Raw genomic sequence first — 26107 nt, 5'->3', positions numbered from 1 at the left:
TCCAAGGATGTGGTGACAGGCACGATTGCTGCTGTCCAGCTCCAGGGGAGCGTGTTTGAGGACTGCCTGTCCCACGTTTGAACTGGAAAATACCAAACCAGCTTCCTCGGGGCTTGCCTGGTGCTGCCTTCGTAAAGGAGTCGGGCAATCGAGAGGAGCGCTGCCGGCGTCTGTGCTGAGCGTGGCCGTGAGCCGTGTGTTGTGCGCGCACCTCACAATACAGAACCGTGCCTTATCTGTCAGACCGTGCTCCGTTCAATAGATGTTACCAGAGAAATGGCCTGGGCTGTGCTGTGGAGATGTTTGGGGCTCGGGGGGGCTCTGTGTGCTATTGGTGATGCTGTGTGCCTTGGTTTTATTTATTTTCCCTTTCTTCTTGCTGATCACTGGACCTTTCCCTGCCCTTCCCCTGCTCCTTCCCTCCCTGACCCAAGCTGTGCCCGCTGCCTGCAGCCCTCCCCTCTCCCCCTGCGTCCCCAGGGGCTGCAGGAGGCAGGGGGGCACCCCAGGAGCCTGCCCTGGGGCCTGGGGGGGGTTTTGGGGCCGTGTCCCCCCCGGGGCTGCCCCCCCCGGGGCTCTTGGCCCCGCCGCCCTCGGGCGCTGCCTCCTGGGCCAGGCCCGGGACCTTCCAGCGCTGCCCCCGTTGCCAGGGCGACGGCTGAGGCGCGGCACTACATCTCCCAGAACGCCTCGCGAGGCCGCGCGGCGGACTACACTTCCCGGCATCCCCCGCTGCCTCATGCTGGGGCGGGGGTGGGTAGAGGGAAGAGGCCGCGGACTACATTTCCCAGCATGCCGTTTCCCCGAGCGGAGGGCGGCTCCCTACGGTGGCCGGCGCGGCCGGGGGCGCGTGACGGGCCGGCCGGGCGCTGCTCGCCAAGATGGCGGACGAGGAGGGCGAGGGGCTGCCGCGCTCGGCGGCGGGGCCGCAGCGCAACGGCGGCGGCGAGGGGGCGCCGGGGGGGCCGGGGGGGCCGCGGGTGGTGCGCATCGTCAAGTCCGAGTCCGGCTACGGCTTCAACGTGCGCGGCCAAGTGAGCGAGGGCGGCCAGCTGCGGAGCATCAACGGCGAGCTGTACGCGCCGCTGCAGCACGTCAGCGCCGTGCTGGGCGGGGGGGCCGCCGACCGCGCCGGGGTCCGCAAGGGCGACCGCATCCTGGAGGTGTGAGTACGGGGGGGGGGGGCTGGGGGGGGAACCGGGGGCTGGGCCGGGGCCGGGGCCCTCCGTGGAGACCGGGGGGGGGCGTGCGGGGGGCTGCGGGGGGCTCCGGGTCCCCCCCCCCAGCACGGAGTCGCCTCACGGAGCCGGGCTGTGGCCGCTCCTCACGGGGGGGGTTATTCGGGGGGTTATTGGGGGGCTTGGGGGGCTGCCCCCCCCACCCCCCCTCGCTATGGGGGCTCCTCCAGCCTCTCCCGTCCCCCGGTCCTTTAGGAGACCCCCGCGGGGGGCAGGGGCGCGGCCCCCCCTCCTCGGAAGGTGGGGATTTGGGGGTCTCAAAGGGGGGGTGCGGAGGGGGTGGGGGTCGCAGCCTCCCCGAGGAGCCGCTCTGCGGGGGGGCAGCTCGGGGCAGGGCCCTGGACCCTCGGCTTGGTGAAGCCCGGCGGCCCCACGAGCACGCGAACCTGGGGGGCTCTGCGGTGCGACCCCCCAGGAGGAAACATCCAGGGGAGCCCCCACCCCAAATTCTCCTCCCCTTGGGGTCACGGCTGCGTGGGGAGGAACCCGGAGGAGAGCGGGACAGAGCCCGGGGGGGGGGCAGGGACGGGGACAGGGGGCTGCGTCCTGGGGGAGAGCTGGGGAAAGGACAGCCCCCCAAATTTGGGGGCTGGCATCAGGTGCGCCCCGGCCCGTCCGGGTTTCTCTCCCTGTGGCCGTGCGGTTCCTTGGGCTGGCTCCGCGTGCCCCCGGTCCCTGCGCGGCTGTAGGTCGGGCTGGGCTGGGGAAGTCCAATTACTAATTAATTACAGGGATTTACAGCAGCGGGATTGCCTCGCTGCCCGTCCTCGCGGGCTGTAGCAGCGGTGCCTGGCCCCACAGAGCCCAAACTCCCCGGCTGGGCCCTGCTGTGGGCACGGTGCTGGCCTCGGGCGCTCTCCCGTGGGCCCCAAACGCTCCTGGCTTTGATTTCCCTCGCAGAGGTGTCCGGGGGTGAGTTCTGCACCTGGGGCACCTGCTCGGGAGCAGTGTTTATTGACCCAGGGGAACGTTTGTGAGTGTGGCGAGGCGCCCAGCTGAAATCCTCCACTGTGGGGGCCTGGAGGGGGGTGCTGAGGAGCCGGGGCTCGGTCCTGGCTTCTCGGGCAGGTGGAAGGCTCGGCCTGAGCTTTGCTCTGAGCTTCGGCAGCGGTGCAGGAGCTGAGGCAGTGGCTGAGGTTCGCTCTCAGCCTGCGGCACCGGCGTCCGGACAGCTCGGGCAGGGAGCAGCGGCCGCAGGAGCTGGGATTTCCTCCCTGCCCCTCTCCGGGGGGAAGCCGCTTCCTAATTCACCCGCGTGGCTCCTCGTAGCACCGTGAGATGGTTTTGGCTCTCTGTCAGGGTCGTTAACCCGGCTGCGCGCGCCAGCCCGCTGGCCCTACAGGTCCTGGGCAGCACCGGTCCCGTTTCGCAGGCGTTGACCCTCCTGGATCTGATAAAACCCAGCTCCTGCGAATAAATCCGAGCACGGCTGTGAGCTGGAGTCGGAAACAATACCACGGCCTCCCAGAATAGCGCTGCTTTTCCTTCCTTCACGCAGCAGCACCCAGCGCGGTGCCGGGGGTGGCGTTCCCGGGAGCTCTGTCCCGGAGCTGTCCGTGTGTCCTGCTCTCGTCTGGGTGCTGAGCAGCGTGCACGGGGCGGGGGGGTCCAAACAAATGGGTTCAGGTGGAGGCTGCTGGAGCTGGGGCTGGAGAAATGAGAGCTCTGTGGCCGGGGCTCAGTGGGCAGCATCTGGCTCCTCACCAGGCCCCAGCCCCACAGCAGCACCACCTGAGCCTGGTTTTCCCCACAGGGAAGCACGGCGAGATGCTCCCAGCCCTCGTCCGTGACCCGTGGAGGTTTTGGGCATTGTCCCAGGGGTTTTGGGTTCCTGCACTCATTGCAGCCCTTTCCTGCCATCTCCTGCCGTCCGTCGCTGTATCGTGCTCTGTGCCTGGTGTGTAGCTCAGAGCTGGCTGTCGGAGGCTGGTTTTGCAACATAACTCTGGTGTGCTCTCTAATCTCCTTAGCTCCTTGTGTGTTTGTGGGTGTTGAGGGCATTGGAGACAGACAATGAGAGCTAATTGAGCTCTTGATTATCGCCCTGAATGACAATGGTCGCTAATCCCGACGGAGGGAAAATCTCGATGGAGGTGAGATCTGCCCCTGGGGCCGCTCCCCACACCGCGGGGCTCTGCATGAGGGCGCTTCCTTAGCGCTCCTCCCGGTGACCGGCTCCATCCCTCCGGACTCAGACTCTTTACCTCCTCGTGGTCCAAAGTCTAACCCCGTGGATTGCCCCGGAGATGACTGTGCCTTGGGGAAGCACAGACTGACCCTAAAGAGGCGGCTGCTGCTGCTGCTGCTTCTTGGCAGCGTTCTGCTGCCCGCACACGGGGCGCGTCGCCAGCAAATCCCCTCCTGGAAGGGGCAGCGGGGTGCCTCGGCCCGAGCCCGTCAGGCTGCCCGTCTCAGCAGCCCCACGGCGCAGCAAACCTTGCCTCTTGCTCTGGACTCCTGTGGTGTGTGGCGCCCCAGCTCGTGGCCCCAAGCGGTGAGCGATGTGCTGGGGCGGCCGCACAGAGGTTGTTTCCCCGCTGCGGTTGCTGGAAGCCTCTGCAGCAAGTGTGTGAGATAAGGACCCGAGATAAGGACCCGAGATAAGGACCCGGTGGTCGGGTGGCAGCAGCTGCCCCGCAGGGACGGCTGATGCAGGCCCTGGCATCCTGCGGTGCCTTCCCCACACGTTGTGTCCCCTCCTTGGTCACCGGTCCCAGCAGTTTTGGGCAGCCTCTCAGGGTACTGTCCCTAGGACAGGAGGGTTTCCTTTCGCCGGGGTTCGGACCCATGCCTGCAGGGAAATGTCAGCAGCAGCAGCAAGCCCTGTGGGCCACGGGACTGCTCGGGGCTCAGCTGGGAAACCAGCACCACTGTCACGGGCTCGAGCTGTCGTCAGCAGCGTGAGTTCCCCCCAGGAGAAGCGAGGGGAGGGTGAAAGGTCACTGCTTTGGTGTGGGGACACGGGAACGTCCAGCTCTGCACCGTGCTGGCCCTGGGGCTCCCTGTGAGCTGTTCTCGTGCTGGATCCAGGAAGGAGAAACCGAGGAGGCCTCGGCCTCGGCCGTGTGTTCGGAGCTGGTGCTGGGCAGGCTGGGAGCTGGCTGCTGGTAGCTGCACCTCCAAAGGGCTTGGTGCACGTCTGGCTTCCGAAGCGTCCAAAACGTTTGTCCTTTTTCAGCAGGACTACCTGTGAAGTCAATATTTGTTTTCCTGTGAGTAATATTTAGCTTTTAACCTGCTGAAACACTCATCACGTGCCTTGTCTTCTTTCAGGGTGTTTCAGGTGTTCATTTACGAGGAGTTGGTGCTCTCGTAATTGGAGCCGGCAAACGGCAGCTGTGCTGTTTGCCAGAGCAGAGCGTGGAAATGTGCCCAGGGACCTGAAAACTTCCTTAAAATGTCAGGAGAGGCGGCTGTGGAGATGGTAACGAGCCCAGCCTCTGTCGGAGGCATAGGGGAGGTCACGGGAGCTGCACTTCATGGTTTCTGCCTGTTTTTTTTGATCTGTTTGCACGAATGCTGGCTCTGGATTTCGCAGCTGTTTGAGGAAGGTTGGGGATGGGGAAACGCTGCGTGGCCTCCGCTGAGCACCCTGGCAGGACGTGCCCCGGGGGCTTACGGGAGGCTTCGCCTGCCTGCCCTGCTCCGTGCTCATCAGGGCTGAGGCTTGGAGCACTCGAGGCCGTTTCTCATCCCCTCTGGGGGGAAGGACACGATCCGAGCTGGAGCTGGGGCCATGGGGGGGCTGCTGGGCATGGACGGTCCCGGGGGCGTCCTGCAGGGGAGCCTCAGCCGTGACAAAGCCCAGGGGTTTGGAGCTGAGCTGGCAGAACGGCCTCAGAAGGGAGAGGGGTCGGGATGCCAAAGAACCCGTCTCTCCTTGGAAATGTTCACGCAGGAGGGCGAGGCTTCTGCCTCGGAGGGGACTGGAGCTTTCCTCGGGTGGTTTGTTGGCTGCGTGGTTTGGGCTCAGCAAGGCACAAAGTCAGGCTGCGGGCTTAATCTCAGGGAAGCGTCTTGCAGGCTTTCTGCAGCAAATTTCCTTGTCTTCTCTTGACAGGCAGTTGGGAAATTTTAAGAAGTCTTCACAGAAAATGAGTCATTCAGTGTGCAAATGGGAGAAGTGAAACCTGCTCCTGGCTCTGAGGCGCCTGCTCCTCGGTGCCGGAGTGTGGGGGAGCGCTGCGCTGGCAAACGCGCCTCGTCCTCGAGGTCTGGTGTGTGCCAGGGAGAATCCCGAGGGTCTCACAGGGAAAATCCCGAGGTCACACAGGGAATATCCCGGGGTCACAGTGAATATCCCGGGGTCACACAGAGTCCTGAGCCGGAGGGGACCCACAGCGTCACCGCGTCCATCTCGGTGCTTCTGCCCTTGCTGGGCGCTCGCATGGCTGGGTGCTGAGCCAGCCTGTGGCCGCTCACTCCCTGGCCTTGCCCTTCCCAAACCCGGTTCTTTTGGGGCTTTTCAGCCCATTGAGGTGAGCAGACACCGCTCTGCTCTGTCCCCAGCGTGTCTGCATCACACGGTGTGACCTGCAGCCGATGTCCAGGCCTGTCCAACGCCTGGCACGGTGCGGGCGCTCTGTCTTGGGGCTCTTTGAGCTTGGTGCTGAGCCTGGGTTCTCTCCCCCAGGCCTGGAAGCTGAGATCGGGTCTTTCCGGGGCGATTCTCCTAAGTGAAAGCTCAATAAAAGCGATCGATGCGGAGCGGGGAGAGCTGTTCTCTTTCCTTCCAGTGCTAGGGCTTGAAATTAAATCTCACCCTTGATTTGAGGCGAGCTGGGGTGGCTCGCTGGCTCGCAGGGTGGCTTCGTGGGGAGGCCACACGGCCGGGGGGGCGCGGGCGCCTTTCAGCGTCCCTCCAGAGCTCCGGGCAGCAGCGCGGGGCAGGGGCTGTGCTGAGCGTCCCAGCCGAGCCCCTCCATGGTGTAAATGAGGATGGGGGCCTGGGGGGGCCATTGGCGCATGTTGGAGCCCTGGGCAGGTGGGCTCAGGGGGGATGTGAGCCCTGGTCACCCACGGGTGCCGTGGCTGCCTCCCGAGGGCAGCGCCCTGCCTGGGGCTGTTCCTGCAGGGGATGGTTCGGGTGCCAAGCTCCGTACGGAGACACCGCAACTTTCTGGAGGCTCGCTACTAAATTTAGCCCTTATCAGAAAGAAAAGCAGCCCCGTCCTTTTCCAGATTTGGAAGAGAGCCTTGCAGCTCTGTCTGGACCTCGGGCTGGATTTCAGAGCGGCGTCTCTCCGGGTTTGCCATCTCCGGGCCAAGCGAGAGCCGGGCGGTGGCTTCGGGGCGAGCAGGAAGGGCAGGAACGCTCCGAGGTGTCCCGGGGCTTCCGTGGGCCTCGGGGCATCGCTGGACGAGCTCTTGCAGTCAGGCTGGAGCAGTGCAAGAGCTGGAAGCCCGTACTCGTTGCGGCAGCGCTCCCGGGCCTGTCGAGGAGGAACTGGAGAGATCTCATCTCCCCTGGCAGCGCGCCCGTGGGCTCGCGGGTGCTCGTCTCGGCAGCTGGGAGCAGCAGCCTCTGAAGCCTCTTACCCTCGCCCTCCAAGCGCCCGAGCCTGCGTTCTCATTCTTGTTCATCCGGAAGCTTCAGCGCAGATTTTTGGAAATCTACCTTGTGTTTTGGGGCTGCCGAGGGCAGGAGCTGGCCTTTGGCCTAGTTACGCACTCAGTGGTGTTGTTCCTCAATTCTGTGGTCACCTCGTGTGTTTCCCTTGAGCTGAGAGGAGAAGGCTCACGGTCTGGGTGCGAACGTGCCGTGCCGTGCTTTACCTGTGCCCGAAGCCATCAGACAACTCCGTAACCACCAGCCCGAGAGATCGCCAGCAGAAGTTGGAGCAGCTCAGCCCAGAGCAGCGCTCGCCCTCCTGCTGCTGTGCAGGCAGAGCTGAGCTGCAAAACCCACTGCCACTGGAGCAGAACTTGCAGAATTTTAACACAAACTAAGTGGGTTGGGGTTTTTTGTTTTTTTTTTCGGTTTTTTTTTTTGCTCCTCTTTAGCTTGTGTAACCCATTGTGGGAAGAGAGCTGAAGCCGTGGAGGTGTCAGTCACCTGCAGCTGGCGGATTTTCGAGGGAAGCAGTTATGGGATGGGTTTCTGGGCTGCTCCTGGCATGGTTTGAAAGCTCTGCCGTCCCCCCTGCCTTGCTTATGGCTTTTCTGCCCTCTCTCACAGGAACGGGGTGAACGTTGAGGGAGCGACCCACAAACAAGTGGTGGACCTGATCCGCGCCGGGGAGAAGGAGCTGATCCTGACGGTGCTGTCGGTGCCTCCCCACGAGGCCGATAACCTCGACCCCAGCGATGACTCCTTGGGGCAGTCGTTCTACGACTACACGGAGAAGCAGGCTGTGCCCATCTCCATCCCCACCTACAAGCACGTGGAGCAGAACGGCGAGAAGTTCGTGGTGAGTGGCGGCGGGGCCGCGCTCCCCGGGGACGGGAGGGGGCTGCTTGGGGCTGCCCGTGGCTCCGGGGAGGCAGCGCCGTGCCTGATTGCTCTCGGAAAGCTTTCCGCGCCCCAGCCAGCCCCTGCTCTGCTCCCTGCAGGTGTACAACGTTTACATGGCGGGCCGCCAGCTCTGCTCCAAGCGGTACCGCGAGTTTGCCATCCTGCACCAGAACCTGAAGCGGGAATTCGCCAACTTCACCTTCCCGCGGCTGCCGGGGAAGTGGCCGTTCTCCCTGTCGGAGCAGCAGCTGGATGCCCGGCGGCGAGGGCTGGAGGAGTACCTGGAGAAAGGTGCGGGGCTGGGCGCAGCGCCCGGGCAGCCGTGCGGCCGCACGCCACCCTCCTCACAGCAGGCAGCGAGTCCTCGGGGCCCGTCCTTCCCTGGGAGACCTGGAAGCTCGAGCTGCACGGGCTTTTGTTTGTCAGCCAGGGAAAGAAGCTCACAGTGTGGCTGGGCTGGGTTTGGGGCCCGCAGTGCTGAGCTCAGGCTTGCCCATACCCAGGCACGAAGCCCCTTGGCCCCGCCGGTGTGGCCCGGGGCAGGTTCCCCCACCCAGCTGCTGTCCCAGCCCTGCTCCTTCGCCTTCATCCCGGCTGGAGGAAACGGCAGGCTGCGTGCACGGGGATGCAGCCTGGTACAGTTTTGTCCCAGGTTATTTACTGAGCCTGGCCCAAGTCCCCAAACAGCTTCGTTCCCTCTGGGATAACGCATTTATGAAATCCTTGCCCACTTCCCAGTACAGTCAGAGCCTCCTGTTGGCCGCGTGCCCGCAGCCTGGGTTTCCCCCTGGGGATTATTTCAGCAGTGAGTTCCTCAGCGCCGCTGCACGCTTGTTGCTTGCTGTCAGGGGGGATTTGGGGCGTATCAGCCCCCGTACCAGCAGCCCTGGTGCAGCCTGCAAAGCACTTGTGTCAGGAGGCTTTGCCGGGCTCCCGGTGCCTCCCCAGTTTCCCGCAGGCTGCGGGACAGGCGGGTGCTCTTACCCTGCAGCCTCTGCCGGCCTGTGCCCCCCCTCGCCCCGGTACAAGGCCGTGACCCCTGCTCTCTGTCCCGCAGTGTGCTCGATACGCGTCATCGGCGAGAGCGACATCATGCAGGAGTTCCTGTCGGAGTCGGACGAGGTAGGCACGCGGGCACGGCGCTGGAACTCGGCCTCCCCTGGTACGGAGGCGTGGGGAGACTGGGTCAGAGCGCGAGGATCCTCCCCAGCAAAGCCTCAGCTGGGCAAATCGAACGCCAGAGCAGAAAACCAAGGCTGCGGTTCGCTGCCAGCTGTTGCTCGTAGGAAGCCTCTCCTTGTAGCAGGAGCTGGGAACGGCTCCGAGGCCGCTCTTGGAGGACCAGAACCGGGTGCGAGGCCTCGCTGCCTGCCCTGGGCCTCCCTGGCCCCGCAGCAGTGTGCCTGCTGGTTCCTGCTGCTGGTGGCAGCCCCGGGACTTTGCGTGTGAGCTGCTGGCGTTCGGCAGCTGCTGGGCAGAAAGGCAGCAGGCACGTTAAATACCAGCTCGTCTGACTTGCTTCTGCCCGGGTTTGGGTTGCCCGCAGCAGCAAAGCCGCTGTTTGCCCTCTGGCCATTGCTCTTTTCCCAACTTTTCCGTGGTGCATTCAGTTGCTCTGGCTCAAAGCTTTCTCTCGCTCCTCACTGACAAAGCCACGACTGGAAAATCCTCCCCGGCGTGGTCCGGAGCAGTTTGCTTGGCGTCCTGCCTCGAAGCAGAGCTCACATCTTCCTCCTTTCAGAATTCCCCCACGCAGCCTGGAAGCAGATTCCTGAGGCTTGCGGAGCAGCTGGCTGCTAGACGTGAGAGTGCACGAGTGACCACGTTAGTCAGCCAGCACCAGGCCTGGTCCGTGGAGCTCAGGAATTCCCCCCACTGCGCTCCTGCAGCTCAGTAAAGTCAAGCTCAGGGCTCAGCTCGTGGCAGCGAGCGGGGGCATCTGCTCAGGGCACGCATGGGACCCTGGGCCCAGCTCTGGGCTGCAGCTGGGAGCGGCGATTCCCAGCCCCTGCAGCCACGTCTGGTGGACTCTGATTTCTGGCTGATTTCTGCCTTCTTTTTGCCTTTCTCTAGAATTACAATGGTGTCTCAGACGTGGAGCTCAGGGTAGCACTACCAGATATAACAACAGTGACAGTCAGAGTCAAAAAGAACAGCACTACAGATCAGGTGTACCAGGTGAGCTACTTTTTGTTGTGTTCTGGTTTGTTTTTTTTCCCCTGACTGGAAAATTAACATGATTCAGGCACGAACCAAGGCCCAGAGGTGCCCGCTGGGTTCTCGAGTGCAGGTAGGCACTAGTGCTGCTTCGCAGAGGGCAGGAATGCTGGCGAGCTCCAACCTCACGCCGTGCTGAAGCAGCATTTTCTTTGGCAGTCTTGGCTGCAAGGACGGAGTCATCGCTGAATTAATTTCCACTGATAGTATCTGAAAGCTGGCGGATGGCTCGAAGCACCAGGCAGATCGGGTGTTGTGGCTGCAGAGGAGGAGCTGGATCCAAGAGCTGTCTGCGTCCGGCACGCGCCTCTGTGGCTGCGTGGCAGGACAGCGAGCTGGGCGTGAAGGGAGTGACCCCTGGGGAATGGTCTGGGCAGGTTCCAGGTCTGCAGGCGGCCCAAAGGCCCCGTGCTTGGAGCGGAAGGTGAAGAACAACTGACTTCAGCCAGCACTGCTGGAGAGAGATGGAAGTTGTCGATGAAGGAGGGGGAATAAGGCGATGGGGGCAGACTAATCAAAAGGGGAACTCAAAGTGCTGCTGCAAGCGAGGAGCTGAAGGGTTGCAAAAGAGCAGGACCGCAGGAGCTCCTGCTTTGCGCAACAGAATCCCGCTGCTGGAGGAGACTCGTGGTGCCTTTGGCAGAGTCGTGGTGCTTTTGGCAGACTCGTGGTGCCTTCAGGCACTTGGGACACGACCTGCTGAAGTTCACATCGCCTCCGCCGAGGTCTGTGGGATGTGGCTGTGGTATTAGCACGCAGGGCAGAAGTGGTGTTGGAGCCAGCTCCTCGGGGAGGTGTGCTCCTCCATCAGGAACTGAAAGCGGAGGCGTCGGAGGAGCAGATGACCTAATTGTCAGCAGTGGGGGCAGTTGCAGTCTGCGGTTTGCAGGAAGGCAAAAGCACGCGAGTCTGGGCCCTCGCTAAAGAAAAGCTCTGATTTTGCAGGAAGAATAACATTCAGGCTTTCCTTGATGACTAACGCCTCGGGTTAATGAATACTTGGAATAACCTGCACGGCGCTGGCCTTGCCCTGCACGGGGACTGCCGGGTGCTGGCTCCTGCTTTGCTCACTCCGTTTTCCCCTCTGGTTGCTCTAGGCTGTGGCTGCTAAAGTTGGAATGGACAGTATTACCGCAAACTACTTCGCCTTGTTTGAAGTGATCAATCACTCCTTTGGTAAGTCTTTTCATCCCTTTGGTGCCCACAGGCAGCCGAGGAGGGAGCTCGGCGGTGCTAGCAGAGCCTGGTGGCACTCATTTGGGCCTTATCTGTGCTCACAAAGTCAGGAGCCCCTGGGAGGAATCGGGCAGGCGCAGCAGATTCTGATAATGAGGAGCCCTCAAAGTTTGATGGCTTTTTCTGCTGCTGCTTGACTTTCCAGTTCTTAAACAGTTCAAGGAGACGAGCCTCTTGTTAACTGAGAAGCGTTTTACTGCAGTTCAAAGGGCCCAGCCAGCAGAGAGAGCGGCCGGCAGCACTGAAACGTGGCTGCCTGGAGAAGGGGCACCAAAAGCATCTCGGTGTGGAGCAGGGGGGCTGCAGAGGGAACTGGGTTTAGTCTGCTCACACGTAGAGGGGGCGTGATGGCCAGGCCCAGAGGGGATGCATGCTGCGAGCTGACCCGTCTGTCCTTCAGCCTCTGAATCCTGGGGGTGTTTGAGCCCTGGCTGCAGGATTCTGGGCGACTCTTTTGGTGCGTTGTGAATTGCAAATCCCCGTCCTCCCAGCTCGGAGCGTGCTGAGGTCTCTGCCTGGTCTCGGCTCCCCCACCTTCGCTGAACCTGAGGTGTCCAAACTGCCCAGGTCATGCTGCTGAGTGGGTGTGGTGGTTTGGGCTTGTTCCTACACTGCCTTTTGAGCCAAGTGCACGTCTCCTTCCCAGCTGGGTGCCTTCATTTCTGGGTCGCCAGCTCTGCCTGCCTCAGACTCACCCTGGAGTTACTGCAAGCTGTGCAGTTTTAGGGGGAGATCTCTGGGACTGCTCCTCACATTTGAAAATTCTGGCGAAGTGGCAGGGACAACTTGGGCCTTCCTAAAGCCCTCCTGAAGCGACCCAGCTCGGAAGACAAGCTGGGGTTGTACTCGGGTGCTGACCTGGGCCGTGCAGGGAGCCCGGAGCAGGAGGTGGGATGCTGCCACTTGCGGGCACAGTCCCACGGGGGGCGTTCAGGCTGCCAGGCCCTGGCTGGTGCTGGTGGTGCCCCGTTGCTCTGAGCAGTTTGAGAAGCACAGCACTCAGAACAGGAAAATCTCCAGTTAACCTTTACGGCCTGCGCGTTCCGGACGCTCGCCGTGAGCATCCCCATTTATTCCTGTCTGGATGCGCTCCATTTAATTTCCCTGGGAGCTGTTAGCTCCGGCTGCAGGGAGACAGTGACCGTACCCTACCTGACGAAGGAGACGTGCCGAGCTCCCCTTCTCATCCATCACCGTGAAGGAAAGCAGCAGCAGCAGCTCTGAACGCAGTGAGCATCGACAGGGGCAGTGCGGGCAGGACTCATGGCAGCAGGCTGCCTCAGCCCGCCGTGATGCGGAGGGGCCCTTCCGAGGAAGCTGCAGGGAAATGGAAACGAGCCCAGAACGCTCCCGTGGGGAGCTGGAGATGGCCTTGAGCAGCAAGTCACAGTGTGGGGGCAGCGCCACGCATCACAGTGCCCTGGAGCAGTGTGAGGGGATCGCGCCCTCTGCTCTGCTCCCTGAGACCCTGCCTGCAGCCTTGTGCTCAGCTCTGGGGCCCCAGCACCAGAGGGACAGGGACCTGCCAGAGCCAGCCCGGCTCTAACAGGCAATCAAAGCACGTCTCAGAGCGTTGTCCAAACTCTTCTTGAGCTCCAGCAGGTCCCTCCCAACCCAAGACATTTGTGATTCTGTGACCTTGGGCAGGGTGATCCTCCCCGTGCTCAGCAGAGGGTGACATCGGGCTGCTGTGATGGCTCCTGGGGACCACACTCGGTGGGGTTGTCCTCAGCTCATGCCCTGCCCGGCCGCATGGGTGGCAGCGGGGCAGCACCCGCGTCCTGCCCCATCAGCTGGGAGGAGTTTGATCTCCAGGGAATTAATTCCTGTTTGTGTGCCAGGGCCCACTGCGAGGGACCCCTGGGGTCCAGCACCGCAGAAGCAGGTGCTGAGCCCAGCTGACCTCAGTGTCCTGTGCTGACCTCGGTGTCCTGTGCTTCTTCCAGTGCGCAAGCTGGCGCCCAACGAATTCCCCCACAAACTCTACGTGCAGAACTACACCTCGGCAGTGCCGGGAACATGCCTGACCATCCGGAAATGGCTTTTCACTACAGAGGAGGAGGTTCTTCTCAACGACAATGACTTGGCAGTCACCTACTTCTTCCATCAGGTAGGTGCCCGCGAGCTCTTTGGGCAGGAGCTGCGATTTCTTGCTGGTGGTGAGCCAACGCCTGCTGGTAGCCAAGCGCCTGGCTCCCAGAACCACTCCAGACGCCGCTGTGCCTTGGTGTCCTGGCAGCAGAGCAGGAGCTTGAGGGCTGGCACTGCTCAGGCAGCTTTGAGGAGCACAGGCTGGTGGCTGGGTGAGTCGGCAGCTCCGTGGTGAGCTGGTGGCCACGGCACCATCAGAGCTGCAGGCTGCCCGCCAGGGGAGGTTCCTTGTTCCTCAGCTCTGCACCAGGTCTGTGATCAGCTGGGGGCTTCTCCCTGCCCCCCCTGAGGAAACGGAACGTTCCTGCCTGTGCTTTCACTCAACCCCTTCCACGCAGCTGCTCTGGGGTGAAGTGAGCCTGAGAGGAGCTGTGCTCTGCCTGTGTACAGCCGGTCTAGGATGAGCAGCTCAGAGGTAGACACCTGCACAGTTCAGTGAGCTAAATCCTGCTCTGTCTCAGCCACCAAAAACGCTGTCCCAACACTTCCAACTGACAAGTACCAGCCTCTGACACAAACTGAGAAAAGAGCTGTTAGCAAGCTCAGCGATGCCCCAGACTGGCTGGCAGCTTCACGAGCTGCTTGGTGCGAGGGCAGGGGTCCTGGCTGAGCAGTGTGAGGCTGTGCAGCTAAAGGCAGTGCTGCGTACCTGCTCACTCCCGAAGAGTGAAGCAGCCTTTGCATGGCAGCACTGCCCTCCAGCAGCACGGTGGGTGAAAACAAAGCCTGTGCTGCTCTGCTGGAGGCGGCTGCATGTGTCTGTGGTGGAAGGGTTGTAGCGGACGATGCCCAAAGGCAGAGGCAGGATTCCAAGTACCAGCATTTGCAGATCCATCTGGGGAATTTTCTATCAGAGCCCTCCTAGACCCAGGCATCTGCGTGCTGCCCGAGGCAGGCAGAGGCTCGGGGCTGGAGTTGCCGAGCCCGGCCCTCGCTGGGTGCACGATGGACTGCGGGGCTGTGAGCTGGGGCAGGCGAAGCACTGCGAGGAGATCCTGGGGCCTGACCTCCTGGGTGTTCTTTCCCTTTTTCTGTTTCAGGCTGTCGATGATGTCAAGAAAGGCTACATCAAAGCAGAGGAGAAGTCCTACCAGTTACAGAAGCTGTGTGAGCAGAGAAAGATGGTCATGGTGAGTTGTCCTACCTGTCCTGGTTGCTTCCTCCGGCAAGTGCCGTGCAGTGCTGAGTCTGGGAAGGAGATAGCTGCAGCCTTGAAAAACATCTTTCCTTGGAAAGCAATAACCCCAGAGAGCTGTGGGAGCGTCGGTTTGGCACAGAGGCCTCGGCAGGGTTGCAGGCGTGCAGCAGTGCCAGGCGTGGGGCTGGGCTGTGCCCACGGGTCTGCTGCTGCCCGAAACAAAACCGCCCAGCGTGCCCGGCGAGCTCCATCAGCTGCTTGTCCTTGGCACGGCCACGAATTGACTGGGCTCCAAACAAGGCAGCGATAAACCTGGCGTGTTACTGCCAGTGCTGAGAGGTGAGGTGCTTAACGTGCCGTGTAGCAGTCCTCCACCCCCAGCCCTTTGGGAGCAGCTGTTCCCAGTAACGGAGAGGCAAAGGTCGTCTTCTGCCTCAAACTGCCTCAAGCAGTGGCACTGGGCTGGCCAAGAGGCACGGGCACTGCTCTGCTCGCAGTGCTGCTCGCTGTGTCCCCTGCCCCCGTCTCTTAGTGTCTTTTTTGCCTGGCAGAAGTCTCCCCAGGTTGCAAATCCCGTGTCAGATCTCGCTGTCTGTCTGCCTGACTCTTTTCTGCCTCTTATCGCTTTGCCCAGCGAGTGCCTGGGGGCTCGGTGCGACTCGCTGAGCCTGCCTGGCGTAGATGTGGGGGAGCAGGGGGGTGCCCCGAGCTCAGCCGCCAGACGCGAGCTTGGCTCGAAGATCAAGCAGCAGAAGAATCTGACTTGTAAATAACTCCTGGGGTGCCTGGGGCTGCTCTTTCCCCAGCTCTGCACCCCGGCTGCTGCTGGCTGTGCTCATAGAGGGGTGGCTCGGGGTCCTGCTCGGGGTCCTGCCCCGAGCCCCTTTGCTGTAGCTCTCAGGTCCCTACTGGGGGGCTGCGTTGGACCCCCAGCAGAGTCACCTGAAGCACTAAGCCAAGAAACGAGTTCAAATAACCTCTTAATTATTAACTAATGGTAAGGGGCAATAAATAGACACTTCCCCCACGTGGCTCATCCCGTGGCACTTTTGTTCCTGCTGCTCTCCCGGGCTTTCTGATGACCAAAGACAGGTCGGGGGCCGTTAGCACGAGGGTGGCAGGAGGAGGCTGGGTCCCCGTCCAGCGCTGTTGCTTTCCCCCTGCAGTACCTGAACATGTTGCGGACGTGCGAGGGTTACAACGAGATCATCTTCCCCCACTGCTCCTGTGACTCCCGGCGGAAGGGACATGTCATCACGGCCATCAGCATCAAGCACTTTAAACTCCACGCCTGCACCGAGGAGGGCCAGCTGGAGGTGAGGGGCACAGCAGGGCTCTGCCCGGGGTCCCGGAACCCACCTCAGCTTCGTAGGAAGGGGGAGCAGCTTGCCCGAGGCTCTGGGGCTTGGGACTGCTGCTGGCTGGCAGCACGGGGCGTCACTCCCTGCCCTCGTCCCCCCCGTGCATGGCTTGGCTTTTTCTGATCTGCCTTAAACCCCCCCCTGCCTGGGGGCTGCTGGCTCGGGGCTCACGGGGTTTTATCTCCCCTCAGAACCAGGTCATAGCGTTCGAATGGGACGAAATGCAGCGGTGGGACACGGACGAGGAGGGGATGGCGTTTTGTTTCGAGTACGCACGCGGAGAGAAGAAACCCCGATGGGTTAAAATCTTCACCCCCTACGTAAGTGTGCCCCCGGTTACTCACAGACGGGGAAGGAGGAGTCGCATCCCGCTTGTTCCTCCCTCTGGGATCCGCAGGGAGCTGGAGGGGAGCACCCAGCTCCGAGCAGGAGGCGGCGGGGAGGCAGGCGGCCGCCAGGAGGAGCCGGCAGCACGGGCAGGGCGATGGGCGCTGCGCCGCCGCCTGACACGCGCCCGCTTTCTCTCTGCAGTTCAACTACATGCACGAGTGCTTCGAACGGGTTTTCTGCGAGCTCAAGTGGAGGAAGGAGGTAAGGGCCTGCTGCTGCAGGGCAACGGCTTCGCCTCTTTCGGCAGCTTTTTACTGCAAGCGACTCCGCCTGGCTCCGACCCGCAGCCCGAGCAGGAAGGATTGTGCGGGGAGCAGCGGGGGGGCTCTGCTGGGAGCGTGGGGGGGGTCTCGGGCTCTGTGGGTGCGGGGCGCCGCGTGTTGTGTCCGAGTGAGGAGCTCCGGGAGCTGCTTGGTTCCTGGTCGCTCCCTGGTGCCTGCTGCCGAGTGCAGGGGGCAAAGCGTCCGTCCTGCGACGGGGTTACGGGGGCTGCGGAATGACTCAGGAGGGGTCGCGAGAGCCTCTGGCAGAAAGATTCTGGGGAGCAGGGAGGTGTTAGGGTTTATTTTGAGTCCAGCCTGAGGAGGCTGATCGGCCTCCTCCCGCTGAAGCCGTTGAGAGGTGTCACCCGCGGGTCGTCCCAGGGACGGCTCCGTGCTGGCAGGGTGGCTGGGACTGGAAGCACCTCGTCTGTGGCTGCTGCAGCACCGCCACGTGTGCCCCGGCCCCTGCTGTCCCGGCAAGGTCGCCGCCCTCCCTTTTGGGAGCAGAGAGAAGCGGCCGCTGGAGGCTGGGGCCTCTCCTTGCCCTTGATCTGATCAGAGCGTAAACGCGGCGAGTCTGAAAGGGATCCAGGACGATCTGCCCGGCGTGGAGGCTCCCGGACAGGGACGATTCCCTTCTCCACGGGGAAGTTTCCGACCTGCTGGGCACGGGGCAGGGCTGCTGGTGCTTGTCGTGGTGTGGCCAGGGCCCAGGGCTGGTGCTGTGCTGGGCACGGGACGCTGCAGACACACGGGGAGCGCAGGGTCAGGCACAGACCGCAGCAGCCGTGCGGCCCCAGGGATGCAGCAGTGGACGGAGGAGCGTGAGGCCAGCAGGGTTTTGTAGTGAACATGGAAAGTGGCGTGGCTCAGCCTGAGGTTGGAGCAGGCGCTCTCACGAGGGGCCACAGACCTGCGGGCGGGCTGGGACGAGGAGTCCCAGGCTTTGCACGGGGAGCAGGCAGCGCTCAGCACCGTGTGCAGAGCCGAGGAAATGGGATCTGGGCCCCGCGTCCCTGCCGGGGTGACCTCTCTGCCCCGCGAGGAACAAAGCCTTCGTGGCTGCCGCTTTGGATCGTGGAGCAGAAGCTTCCCGAGGGGGCAGCCTGCCTCGTCCCGAGCTCCTCCGCAGCTCCCCGTGTCGGTGGGGCTGGCGTGGGGCCATGTGGGCAGGGAGCCAGGCACGCGTGGCCGCCTGGTGCCCTCATGGCCGGCCCGTTCCTTCCCTGCTGAGGCCACGGCGTCGCCCTCAGCGCCCCGGATCCTTCCCGACGCTCTTCCAGCCGCTCCGGCAGCAGCAGCTGCTCAGTCTCCTCCCGTCCCCTCCGGCTCTGCTTTTTTATTTATACCCTTTTTATTTTTTTCCCTTGTAAAGGTGGAGGAGGAAGCAACAGACAAGGATAACAAGAACTGCAGTAAAGACAATATGTGCAGCAAGGTAATTGGGCTGAAAACAAACAGCATCTGTGCTCTGTGAGCCAGCCTGGCTGCTGTGCTGCGGACCTAGTGTCTCCTGCTCCTCTGCTCCAGCTCCCGTTAGCGTAGAACAGTGCCCTTTCCTAGTGGCTTCTCCTCGGAGGGAACCCGCAGACTAACCCCCCCACTGCTGCTTTTGATGGGATAGAGGTGGCTTTGTGCCTCGAGGCCTCTTTGCTGACGTTAGGAACGTTTGGGGCCCCTCTCCTGGACGCCACCGGTCTCCGGATGCCCCGGGATGCGACGCTCCGGCCGCGAGCGGCGGCTCCCTTCGCCTCCCCGGAGGAGAGGGGACGGGCGCAGCTGCACGGGGACAAACGCTGTGGCTCCGCTCGCCTTGTAAAGGACCAGAGACTTTATCCTGGAAGCCGCGGGCTAGTGGTGTGTGGTTTTTTTCTCTTGTTCTTCTGCGATGGAGTGAGGACCCTTAGGGACTGACCGTGCCGTTCCCAGCGCCGCTTTCCTAGTGAGGAGCGAAACCGCTTCTGTCGTAGCCTCGCGAACGCACCTCTCCTGCTGCCGCCCTCTGCCCAGCCGCTTTCGCATTCCAGCTGGCCAGGATTCAAAGCTAAACGCTTCCGATTGCCTCAAGATGCGCTGAGAAGCATCCGGGAGCCTTCCCTGCCCGCCCCTAGGATATCCTCGCGTAGGCTCTTAGCCCAGCACCTCACACGGAGGGGCCCTGCGGAGAGGCCCCCGCTGCTCTGACGCGCTCGTGGAGCGGTGCGTGCCAGGAGCCGCGGCCTCTGCGGGTGCCTCCCTGCAAACCTCTGCTCGCAGCTTCCTCTGCGGGGACTCGGAGCGCCGGCGGTGGCTGCGGACCCCTCGCGTTGCCGTGCTCCCGCCCCACGTTTTAGCTCCACGCTCGGGCGTCCGAAATAGCTGCAGGTTACTGAGCTCGAAAGAACCAAAGCGCGGTTGCGTTCGGTGAGGCAGAAAGCTGTTAACCCCAGCGGTTCCCGTAGGTGCGCCTCGTGGGCAGGAGTTACGTGGTGCTGGCTAGAAAGCGTTGGGACATCAAACGGGGCGAGAGCCCCTTCTGACTGAGCTGAAAGCTGTAGCCGAGGGTGCAGGATGTGTCAGCGCTCAGGAAGGAGCGGCGCGGGCTGCGCAGCGCTGGCGGGGGTGTGGGAGCCTCCCGCCCCTGCAATGCTTCCTCTGCCGGGCAGATCCTGCGCGATAACATCCCGCGGGGGTAACCCCAATGATCCCCGGGCACCCGGCGCACTTGAGGAAGAGCGGGGTGAAGGCTTCGCGCACGCAGCCGTGTTCCTGCGTTGCCCTTTCAAAGCCGGTGCCCTGCCCGCAAAACCCGGAGACACCCCAGGAAAGAAAGAGCCAGGCTCGGCTCGGGGGGGCTGCCTGGAACTCCCCCCCCAGGCGCCGAGCTCCCCGCAGGAGTTGTGGCAGCGAGTTGGTGGCACGGAGCTGGGCGGCCACGGGAACCGGCTGCGGGCTGTGCCGGGGCTGGTGCCGCTCCCTGCCCGCACACGGCACCGCGCCCTCCCGCAGCCCCTGACGTCTCTTCCTGGGGCCTCGGTGAACAGAGACCGGGGGCATTCTCTTCCTTCCCTCTTCCATCAGCGGCTCCTCACTTCTGAGCACCCCGGGACTTCCCTGCCGCGGGGGGGAAAGGTTTTTGTCCCGTTGGATTCGTTCGCGTCTGCATGCTCTCGCTTGCTGTACCGGGAACCCTTTGGCGGCAGCTCCTGGCGTGGGGAGCACCGCGGGGCACCGCTGCCCCCGGCACCCCAAAGCCCGGCCGCTGCCCTCACTGCTCTGATGGGAGCAGCACGAGCTGGGGGGGCTAATTCCAGATCAGGAGCGTTGCTGACCGGTCACCGGGTGATTTTCGTTCCCTCGTGTAAAATAAAAAGATTGATGGAACTTGGCAGATACTTTATGGATGTATTTGGTGCTCTGTGAGCTGCCCAACCCTTGTGGCCCTATTTTCTACGCCAAGCCCTTAAGGGACACCCTTGGCCGCACCACGGGATGGGCCGAGGGTAAGGCGGGGGCAGTGGGGTGCGTTGGGTGCAAGTTGCTCGGGAGGGAGCTGGTGCCCTGGGGCAGAGCCATGGGGGAAATTCTTTGTCCTCCATCCTCCTGCGGCAGGGAAGCTGCTGAGAGCTGCTGGGCTCGGGTCAGCTCCAGGGAAAGCGCGGAGTCGTGCAGGCGGAATTTGGGTTACTTGCAGCCTCTGGCCCTTTTCTGGAGGGAGGGCTGCTCGTGGAGCCAGGAGAGAGCTGGGGGGATCCGTCCGGTCCCCGGGGCTGCTCCTGGCCTCCTTCCTGCCCTCCTTTCCTCTGCTCAAGCTCCCGGGGGGGCTCGGTGGAGCCGGAGCGGAGCCGTGCCCAGGGCTCCCCTGCGCACCCCACACCGCACGGAGCTGCGCCACCCACAGCAGCGACCACCAGCACCCATGGGACCCGGTGCGCCCCAACCCTCAGCTCATTCCCCCAGGGCTCCGAGCGGCCTCCTGCACGGCGCCTGCCCCACAGCCTCGCATTTGAGGCAGAAACCGAAACCTTGCCCTGCCAGCGGGGCTGGCACCGGGGAGCTCCCCCAGCCCCGTGCTCAGCGGCTGCACCGCGGTGGGGCCGGGCAGCTCCCTGCGGCCACAGCTCCTCTGCCAACGGAGGAAGAGGAGGAGGAGGAGGCTGGGGAGCCCCTGGGCTGCGCCGGGTGGGACCGTGGGGGCCAGGAGCCGTCCTGCGGGGCTGCCCCTGACCTCTCCTTTCTCTTCTCTTGCAGAACATCTTTCAGATGGTCAGGTCACAGCAGAGGGACGCGGCCACTTAGCCCCTCGGCACGGAAGAACGTAACCCCCTCCCCCCCACACCCAAAATTAACACTTACAAATTCTGTTATTGTATTAAAGCCCTTAAACTAAATATTATTAATAATAATACCATTTGTGAACTTCATGTTTATGGAATTAAGCAGCGAGGAGAAGGGCAGGCTCGGCGGCGGCAAGGGGAAGGCGGTGGCGGACGGCGCGAGCTCGCCCCGGGGTGTTCTGTCTGCTCCCTTCCAGCCGGGTCCGATGCCAGAAGGCGGACTGGGCTCCTGTTTTATACAACTGGAAACTGAGACATCGTCCATTTGCACTGTTCAGGCATATATATGTATGTATGTAAAAAAAAAAAATAAGAAAAAAGAGAAAAAAAACTGCAAAGCTATATATACAAAGGCCGTGCACGTATATACATATATATATTTCTTTTAAGGTTTCATACCAGTGGCAGTACCTTTTTTAAGCTTGCGTTTTTACACGCATCTCCCCCCCCTCCCCGATTCATTGTGTTGTTTTTTTAAAAACTAACTTTAGAGAAAAAAAAAAAAAAAAAAAAAGGAAAAAAAATCAAAACACAGCAACATTACAGGGAAATACCTCTCCTGGCACAAGGACCTCGGCACGTTTACAAGCTTCTGACTTCGCTTTTCCCCCACCGGAGGTTCCCCGCAGAGGCCACTCGGTGCTGGGTGCCTCCGGAGGCCGCTCGCCATCACCCCTGGGCCCCCCCGGAGCAGGAGCCCCCCCGGGGTGAGCGTGGCAGCCTCGGGCCCCGCATTCTCGGGGACCCCTCCTGGTCCTGAGGTCCCCGTGGCGGGGCAGTGGCACGAGAGCAGAAGCGAGGCCGCACGCGGGGAATTAATTAGCGCTCGCCGCGCTAATGGGATTTCTCGGCCACTGTCCTCGGGCGCCCCGCGGGCCAGTCTCGGGCACTCAAATTGTGCGAATCGGGGGGGTTTGCCACCATTTTCAGTCCTTAATTTCAGAGGGAGGGGGCCTGGAGCTCCCAACCCGTTGGCCCAGGCTCTGCGACGCAAACAGCGCTTGTTGCGTTTCAGGTCGCTGCGTTTGGGGTTTTTGTTGTTTTTTTTTTTTTTTTTTTTTTTTTTTTTCTTTTCTTTTTTTCCTTAAGGAAACCGAAAGCGCCGCTCCGTGCCCGGCTAAGTAGGTCAGGAAGCGCCGCGGCTTTAATCACACGGAGCCGGGCCCCCCCCGGGCTCAGCAATAATCGGGGGGCTTGGCCCCCCCCACCCAGCGCGCCCCCGGCTGCCTCCCCCCGCGCTGCCACGCACACATCTTTAATTTATTCGAGAGAACTCTAACGGTGTTTTCACTACGGTATCTTGTATTTTTTATTCGTGATTCAGAAATGTGAAGGATATAAACGACAATAAAAATATTAAAAAAAACTGCAAAAAGGAGGAATTTAAAAAATAAAAAAAAAAGCCTCCCCCCTCCCGGTCTGCTCCCGGTGTTTCGTTCCTCGTTCTCTAGCGCTAACCACTCCGGTTGTTTGGTAAAGTCACTTAGTGTAATTAATTGTAACATATTCTTTTAAATAAATTGATTTATTGATGAAGCTGCTGGGAACCGTGGCCATTTCCTTCACCGCGGCAGGCGCGGGGCTGGGAGGGGGCTGGGGGGGGGGAACCAAACCCAAATCCCCGGGGTCCCTCCCGACCCCTCCCCGGGCAGGGACGCTTCAGAGCCATCGAGGGTCAGGGTTTTTTTGTTTTTGTTTTTTTTTGTAACTTTTATTTAGACAGAAAAAAATAAAAGGAGGAAAAAAAAAAAAAGAAAAAAATAATTAAATTATCCAAAGTAACCGCAATAAATAGCAAATAAGTTAAGCGCCGGTGTCTCCACCGCAGACGTCAACTCCCCGGGGTCTGTGCCCCCCGCGCTACCGGCCCCGCGCCCCCCACCCCCCACCCTCTAAACCGACTCAGCAGGTACCAAACCCCCGAAAAGGGGGGGACAGAGACAAAGAGAGGAGCGGCCGCGCCCCCGGCCAACGGAGTTATGTACAGGGGGGCAGCGGGGAGGGGGGGGGAACCAGGGCATGGCTGCACCCCCCTCCCCCCGGGTTTGGCTGGGGAGGGGGGCATGTGGCACCGGGCACTGGCACCGGGCAGCAGCACCGGGCAGCACCGCCGTTTGGGCCAAATCGGCCCCAAATTTGGCCCCATGGCGTTTGCGGCCGTGTCCCCGTCGTTCGACGCCGGTGGCCGCGGGGGCTCCGTGGCCGCGCTGCTCCGGGGCCCTCCCGGGTTTGGGCGCCCCGGGGTGCGCACGGCTCCCGGTGCCCGCGGCTCCCGGTGCCCCGGCGGCGAGTCCCTGGGGCAGCGCCTGCGTGCGAGGCCAGGCATATCCCCATTGCAGCACAGCCCAGTTTGTCCCAGCACAGCCCAGTTTGTTCCAGCACATCCCAGTTTTGGCGCATCCCAGTCTCAGCACATCCCAGTTTGTTCCAGCACATCCCAATTGCTGCGCATCCCGATGCTGCTGCATCCTGGTCTTGCTGCATCCTGACTTTTGGTGCAGTTTCAGCACATCCCAGTTTGTTCCGGCACATCCCAGTTCGTTCCAGTACATCCCAGTTCCGGCACATCCTGGTGCTGCCGCACCCCAGTTTGCCAGACCCCGACTTTTGGTGCAGTTTTGGCGCGTCCCAGGCTCGGCTGCTCCTTGGCCGTGGCCGTTGGGGGGGGGGGGGAGGCCGGGGGGGGCAGACCCCAGTGCCCGTGGGGGGGGGATTGAGGCAGGTTGGGGCTGGGGCAGAGCGGGGAGGGGGTGGGGGTGGCAGTGTGTGTGTGTTGGGGGGGGGGTCCCACTCACCCTGGGGTCTTGGGGGGGGGAGAAGGGGGGGGAGGGGGCGTGCCAGGCCCAGCCCCCGGTGTCGTTCCCACCCCCCCCCGACCCCATGGCGGCCCCCCCCACCTGGAGCTGGTTTTGGTCCTGTTTGGTGAGAAAAAAGCTCCAAGCAGGGGGTTCCCCCCTGGGGGGCAGCGGGGGTGATGGGGAGGGGGGGCCCATCCCATCCCCCCTCCCCCCCAGGCTGACGGGACATGGGGTGCTGGGGGTGTCCAGATTGGTCCAGGGGGGGAGGAGGGGGTGTCCATCCTTCCTGAGCATGTGGGGGGGGTCTGTGTGTGCCCCCCCCCCCCCCTCCCGCCAGCAGGACTGAGCCCCCCACGGGCACCACTGGGGTGTCCCGGGGGGGGGCCGCTCTGCAACTGGGGGGGGGGCACCCAAGGGTGCTGCTCCGGCACCTCCAGACCTGGCGAGAGGGGAGATGGGCGGGGGGGGGGCATTAAGCAGTGCTGGGGGGGGGGGGGGGGGGAGCAGGTGGGACCCCCACACCCCCAAGGAGTTGTGGGGTTTGCGGAGGGGGTCCTGGGGGGGCTCACCGGGCTCAGTAGGGCCGGTTGGCGTCCTTCGGCCGCTTGAGCTGCACCTTGAGGCGCTTCATCCCGATCTGGAAGCCGTTCATGGCCTGGATGGCCGCCTGCGCGCTGGCCGGGTTGTCAAAGCTCACGAAGCCTGGGGGGGGGGGGGGGGGGGCAGGGGGGGGGCGCTGGGGACAGGGCGGCCGCGGCTGCCCCTGCCCCACGGTGGCTTCCCCAGGGGATGTCCCGCACCCCCCCCGTGCTGTCCCTGTCCCCTGTCTGTGCTGGCTGGGAGCGCTCCAGCCGGGACGGCCCCGTGCCCTGGGCAGGCTGTGACCCCCCCACAGCCCCCCCACAGCCCTGCGACCAGGCCAAGGTGTCCCCGCCTGTGACAGCCCCAGGTCCCTGGGCATGGGGAGCCCCCAGTCATGGTGTCCCCATGTCCTCCTCAATGTCCCCAGTGTCCCCATGTCCCTGGTGTCACCCGTGCCCCCCCCATGTCCCTGGTGTCACCGTGTTCCTGGTGTCCCCAGTGACCCCAGTGTCCCCGTGTGCCCAGTATCCCCATGTCCCTGGTGTCCCCCCCCAGTGTCCCCGTGCCCCCCGTCCCTACCGAAGCACTTGCTCTGGTTGGTGGCGCGGTCGACGAAGACCTTGGCGGAGATGACGTTGCCGAAGGGCAGGAACATCTGCAGGATCTCGGTGTCGGCGAACTCCTGGGGCAGGTGGTAGATGAAGATGTTACAGCCCTCGGGGCCTGCGGAGGGAGCGGCATCACAGCGGGCACCCGGAACCCTGGCACCCCCCCCCGTGCCCCCCCCCCCCCCAAAAAAAAAACCCACCCCCACCGCCCTTGGGGTGACCCCAAACCCCCCCCCCCCAGCCCCCCCACTGGGCACCCCCGAGCCCAGCGCCCTTTGAAGGGGGGGGGTCCGGGGGTCCCGGGGTGCTCTCACCTTCGCGCTGCTGCTGCTGCGGGGGGGGCGGGGGGGCCAGCAGGGGCCCCGGGGGGGCGAAGGCCGGGCTCACCAGCCCGTAGGCTGCGGGGTAGGCGGCTGCGTGGGCGACAGGGGGTCAGCACGTCCCCCCCCCACACTCCCCCCCAGCCCAGTGCCCCCCAGTTGCCTGGTGGTGGTTCCCCCCTCCCCACCCACAGAACCATCCAGGTGCCCCCCCCAAAGCAATGCAGTGCCTCCCCCCCACCCCTAGTGTCCTCACAGTGCCCCCCCTAAATCTATACACCCCCCCACCCCCCAACTGCACCCAGGGCTCTTAAATGCCCCCCCAGTGCCCCCCCAGTGCCACGCAATGCCCCCCAATGCTCCCCAACAGCCCTCCAGTGCCTCCCAGCACCTCCCAGTGTCCCCCAGTACCCACCTAACACCATCCAGTGCCCACCCAGTGCACCCAGTACCCCCCCCAGTACCCCCCAGCGCCCCCCCCCCAACCTGTATAGTGCTGCATGCCGGCGTAGGCTTGCTGCAGGGGGTCCCCGGGGGCGGCGGGGCTCTGGGCTGGGGGCAAAGCGGGGGCTGTTAGGGGCGGCGGGGGGCAGCGGGGGGGCGGGCGGGGGGGCGGCGGGCACCTGGGAACGGGGGAACCCCCCCGGCGTAGACGGCCTCGGGGGCGGGCGGCCCCGCGGGCTGTGCCGGCACCGGGCTGTAGCCGTTGACGCTCAGCGGGGCCGCGATGGCGGGCACCGGGGTGGCGGCCATGGCCGGCGGCGTGCTGGTTCCTGCGGGGACACCCCCGTCACCCCCCCCGGCCCAGGGGGGGCACCCTCGCACCCTGCCCCTGCCCCTCGTCACCGCGCCCTGGGGGCACGGCCACCCCCGGCAGCCCCATCCCTCTGCACCCCCCTCCCCCGGCCCCAATATCTGTGAGGTTGGTGGCTCCAAGTCCAGTGCCACCTCCATGTCCCCCCCCCCACATGGGGTCTCTGTCCCCAAGGTCCCCCCGCACCCCCCCCCCCGTGTCCCCATCCCTGGCACCACCTC

General features: G+C 63.3%; 2 protein-coding genes across 3 annotated transcripts in view; one reads left to right on the top strand and one right to left on the bottom strand.

Annotated features, from left to right (window-relative positions):
• Window positions 1-881: 881 nt before the first annotated feature.
• On the top strand, window positions 882-22037 carry SNX27 (sorting nexin 27; the record flags this gene model as incomplete). 2 transcript variants are annotated; one of them, XM_084303140.1, is made up of 13 exons in its annotated part: window positions 882-1165; window positions 7417-7648; window positions 7791-7983; window positions 8750-8814; window positions 9766-9870; window positions 11007-11085; window positions 13092-13255; window positions 14337-14426; window positions 15601-15750; window positions 15987-16115; window positions 16327-16386; window positions 17824-17886; window positions 20679-22037. In XM_084303140.1, 13 exons carry the CDS (start codon window positions 882-884, stop codon window positions 20724-20726), a joined length of 1662 nt encoding a protein of 553 aa, XP_084159266.1. In that variant the 3' UTR covers window positions 20727-22037. The 2 variants fall into 2 exon arrangements, with proteins under 2 accessions (XP_084159266.1, XP_084159267.1); XM_084303141.1 differs by lacking the exon at window positions 17824-17886.
• Window positions 22038-24136: 2099 nt separating this feature from the next.
• CELF3 (CUGBP Elav-like family member 3) overlaps window positions 24137-26107 on the bottom strand; it is a gene marked incomplete at both ends in the record, with an annotated part of 8436 nt that continues 6465 nt past the window's right edge. Inside the window, 3 exon segments of the mRNA XM_084303111.1 lie at window positions 24137-24264; window positions 24724-24867; window positions 25067-25165. Of these exon segments, the coding sequence (XP_084159237.1) occupies window positions 24137-24264; window positions 24724-24867; window positions 25067-25165 (371 nt within the window).

The sequence above is a fragment of the Netta rufina genome (genome assembly GCF_964035555.1).
Source record: "Netta rufina genome assembly, chromosome: 29".
Lineage (NCBI taxonomy): Eukaryota > Metazoa > Chordata > Aves > Anseriformes > Anatidae > Netta > Netta rufina.
This window is presented reverse-complemented; position numbering and strand designations above follow the sequence as displayed.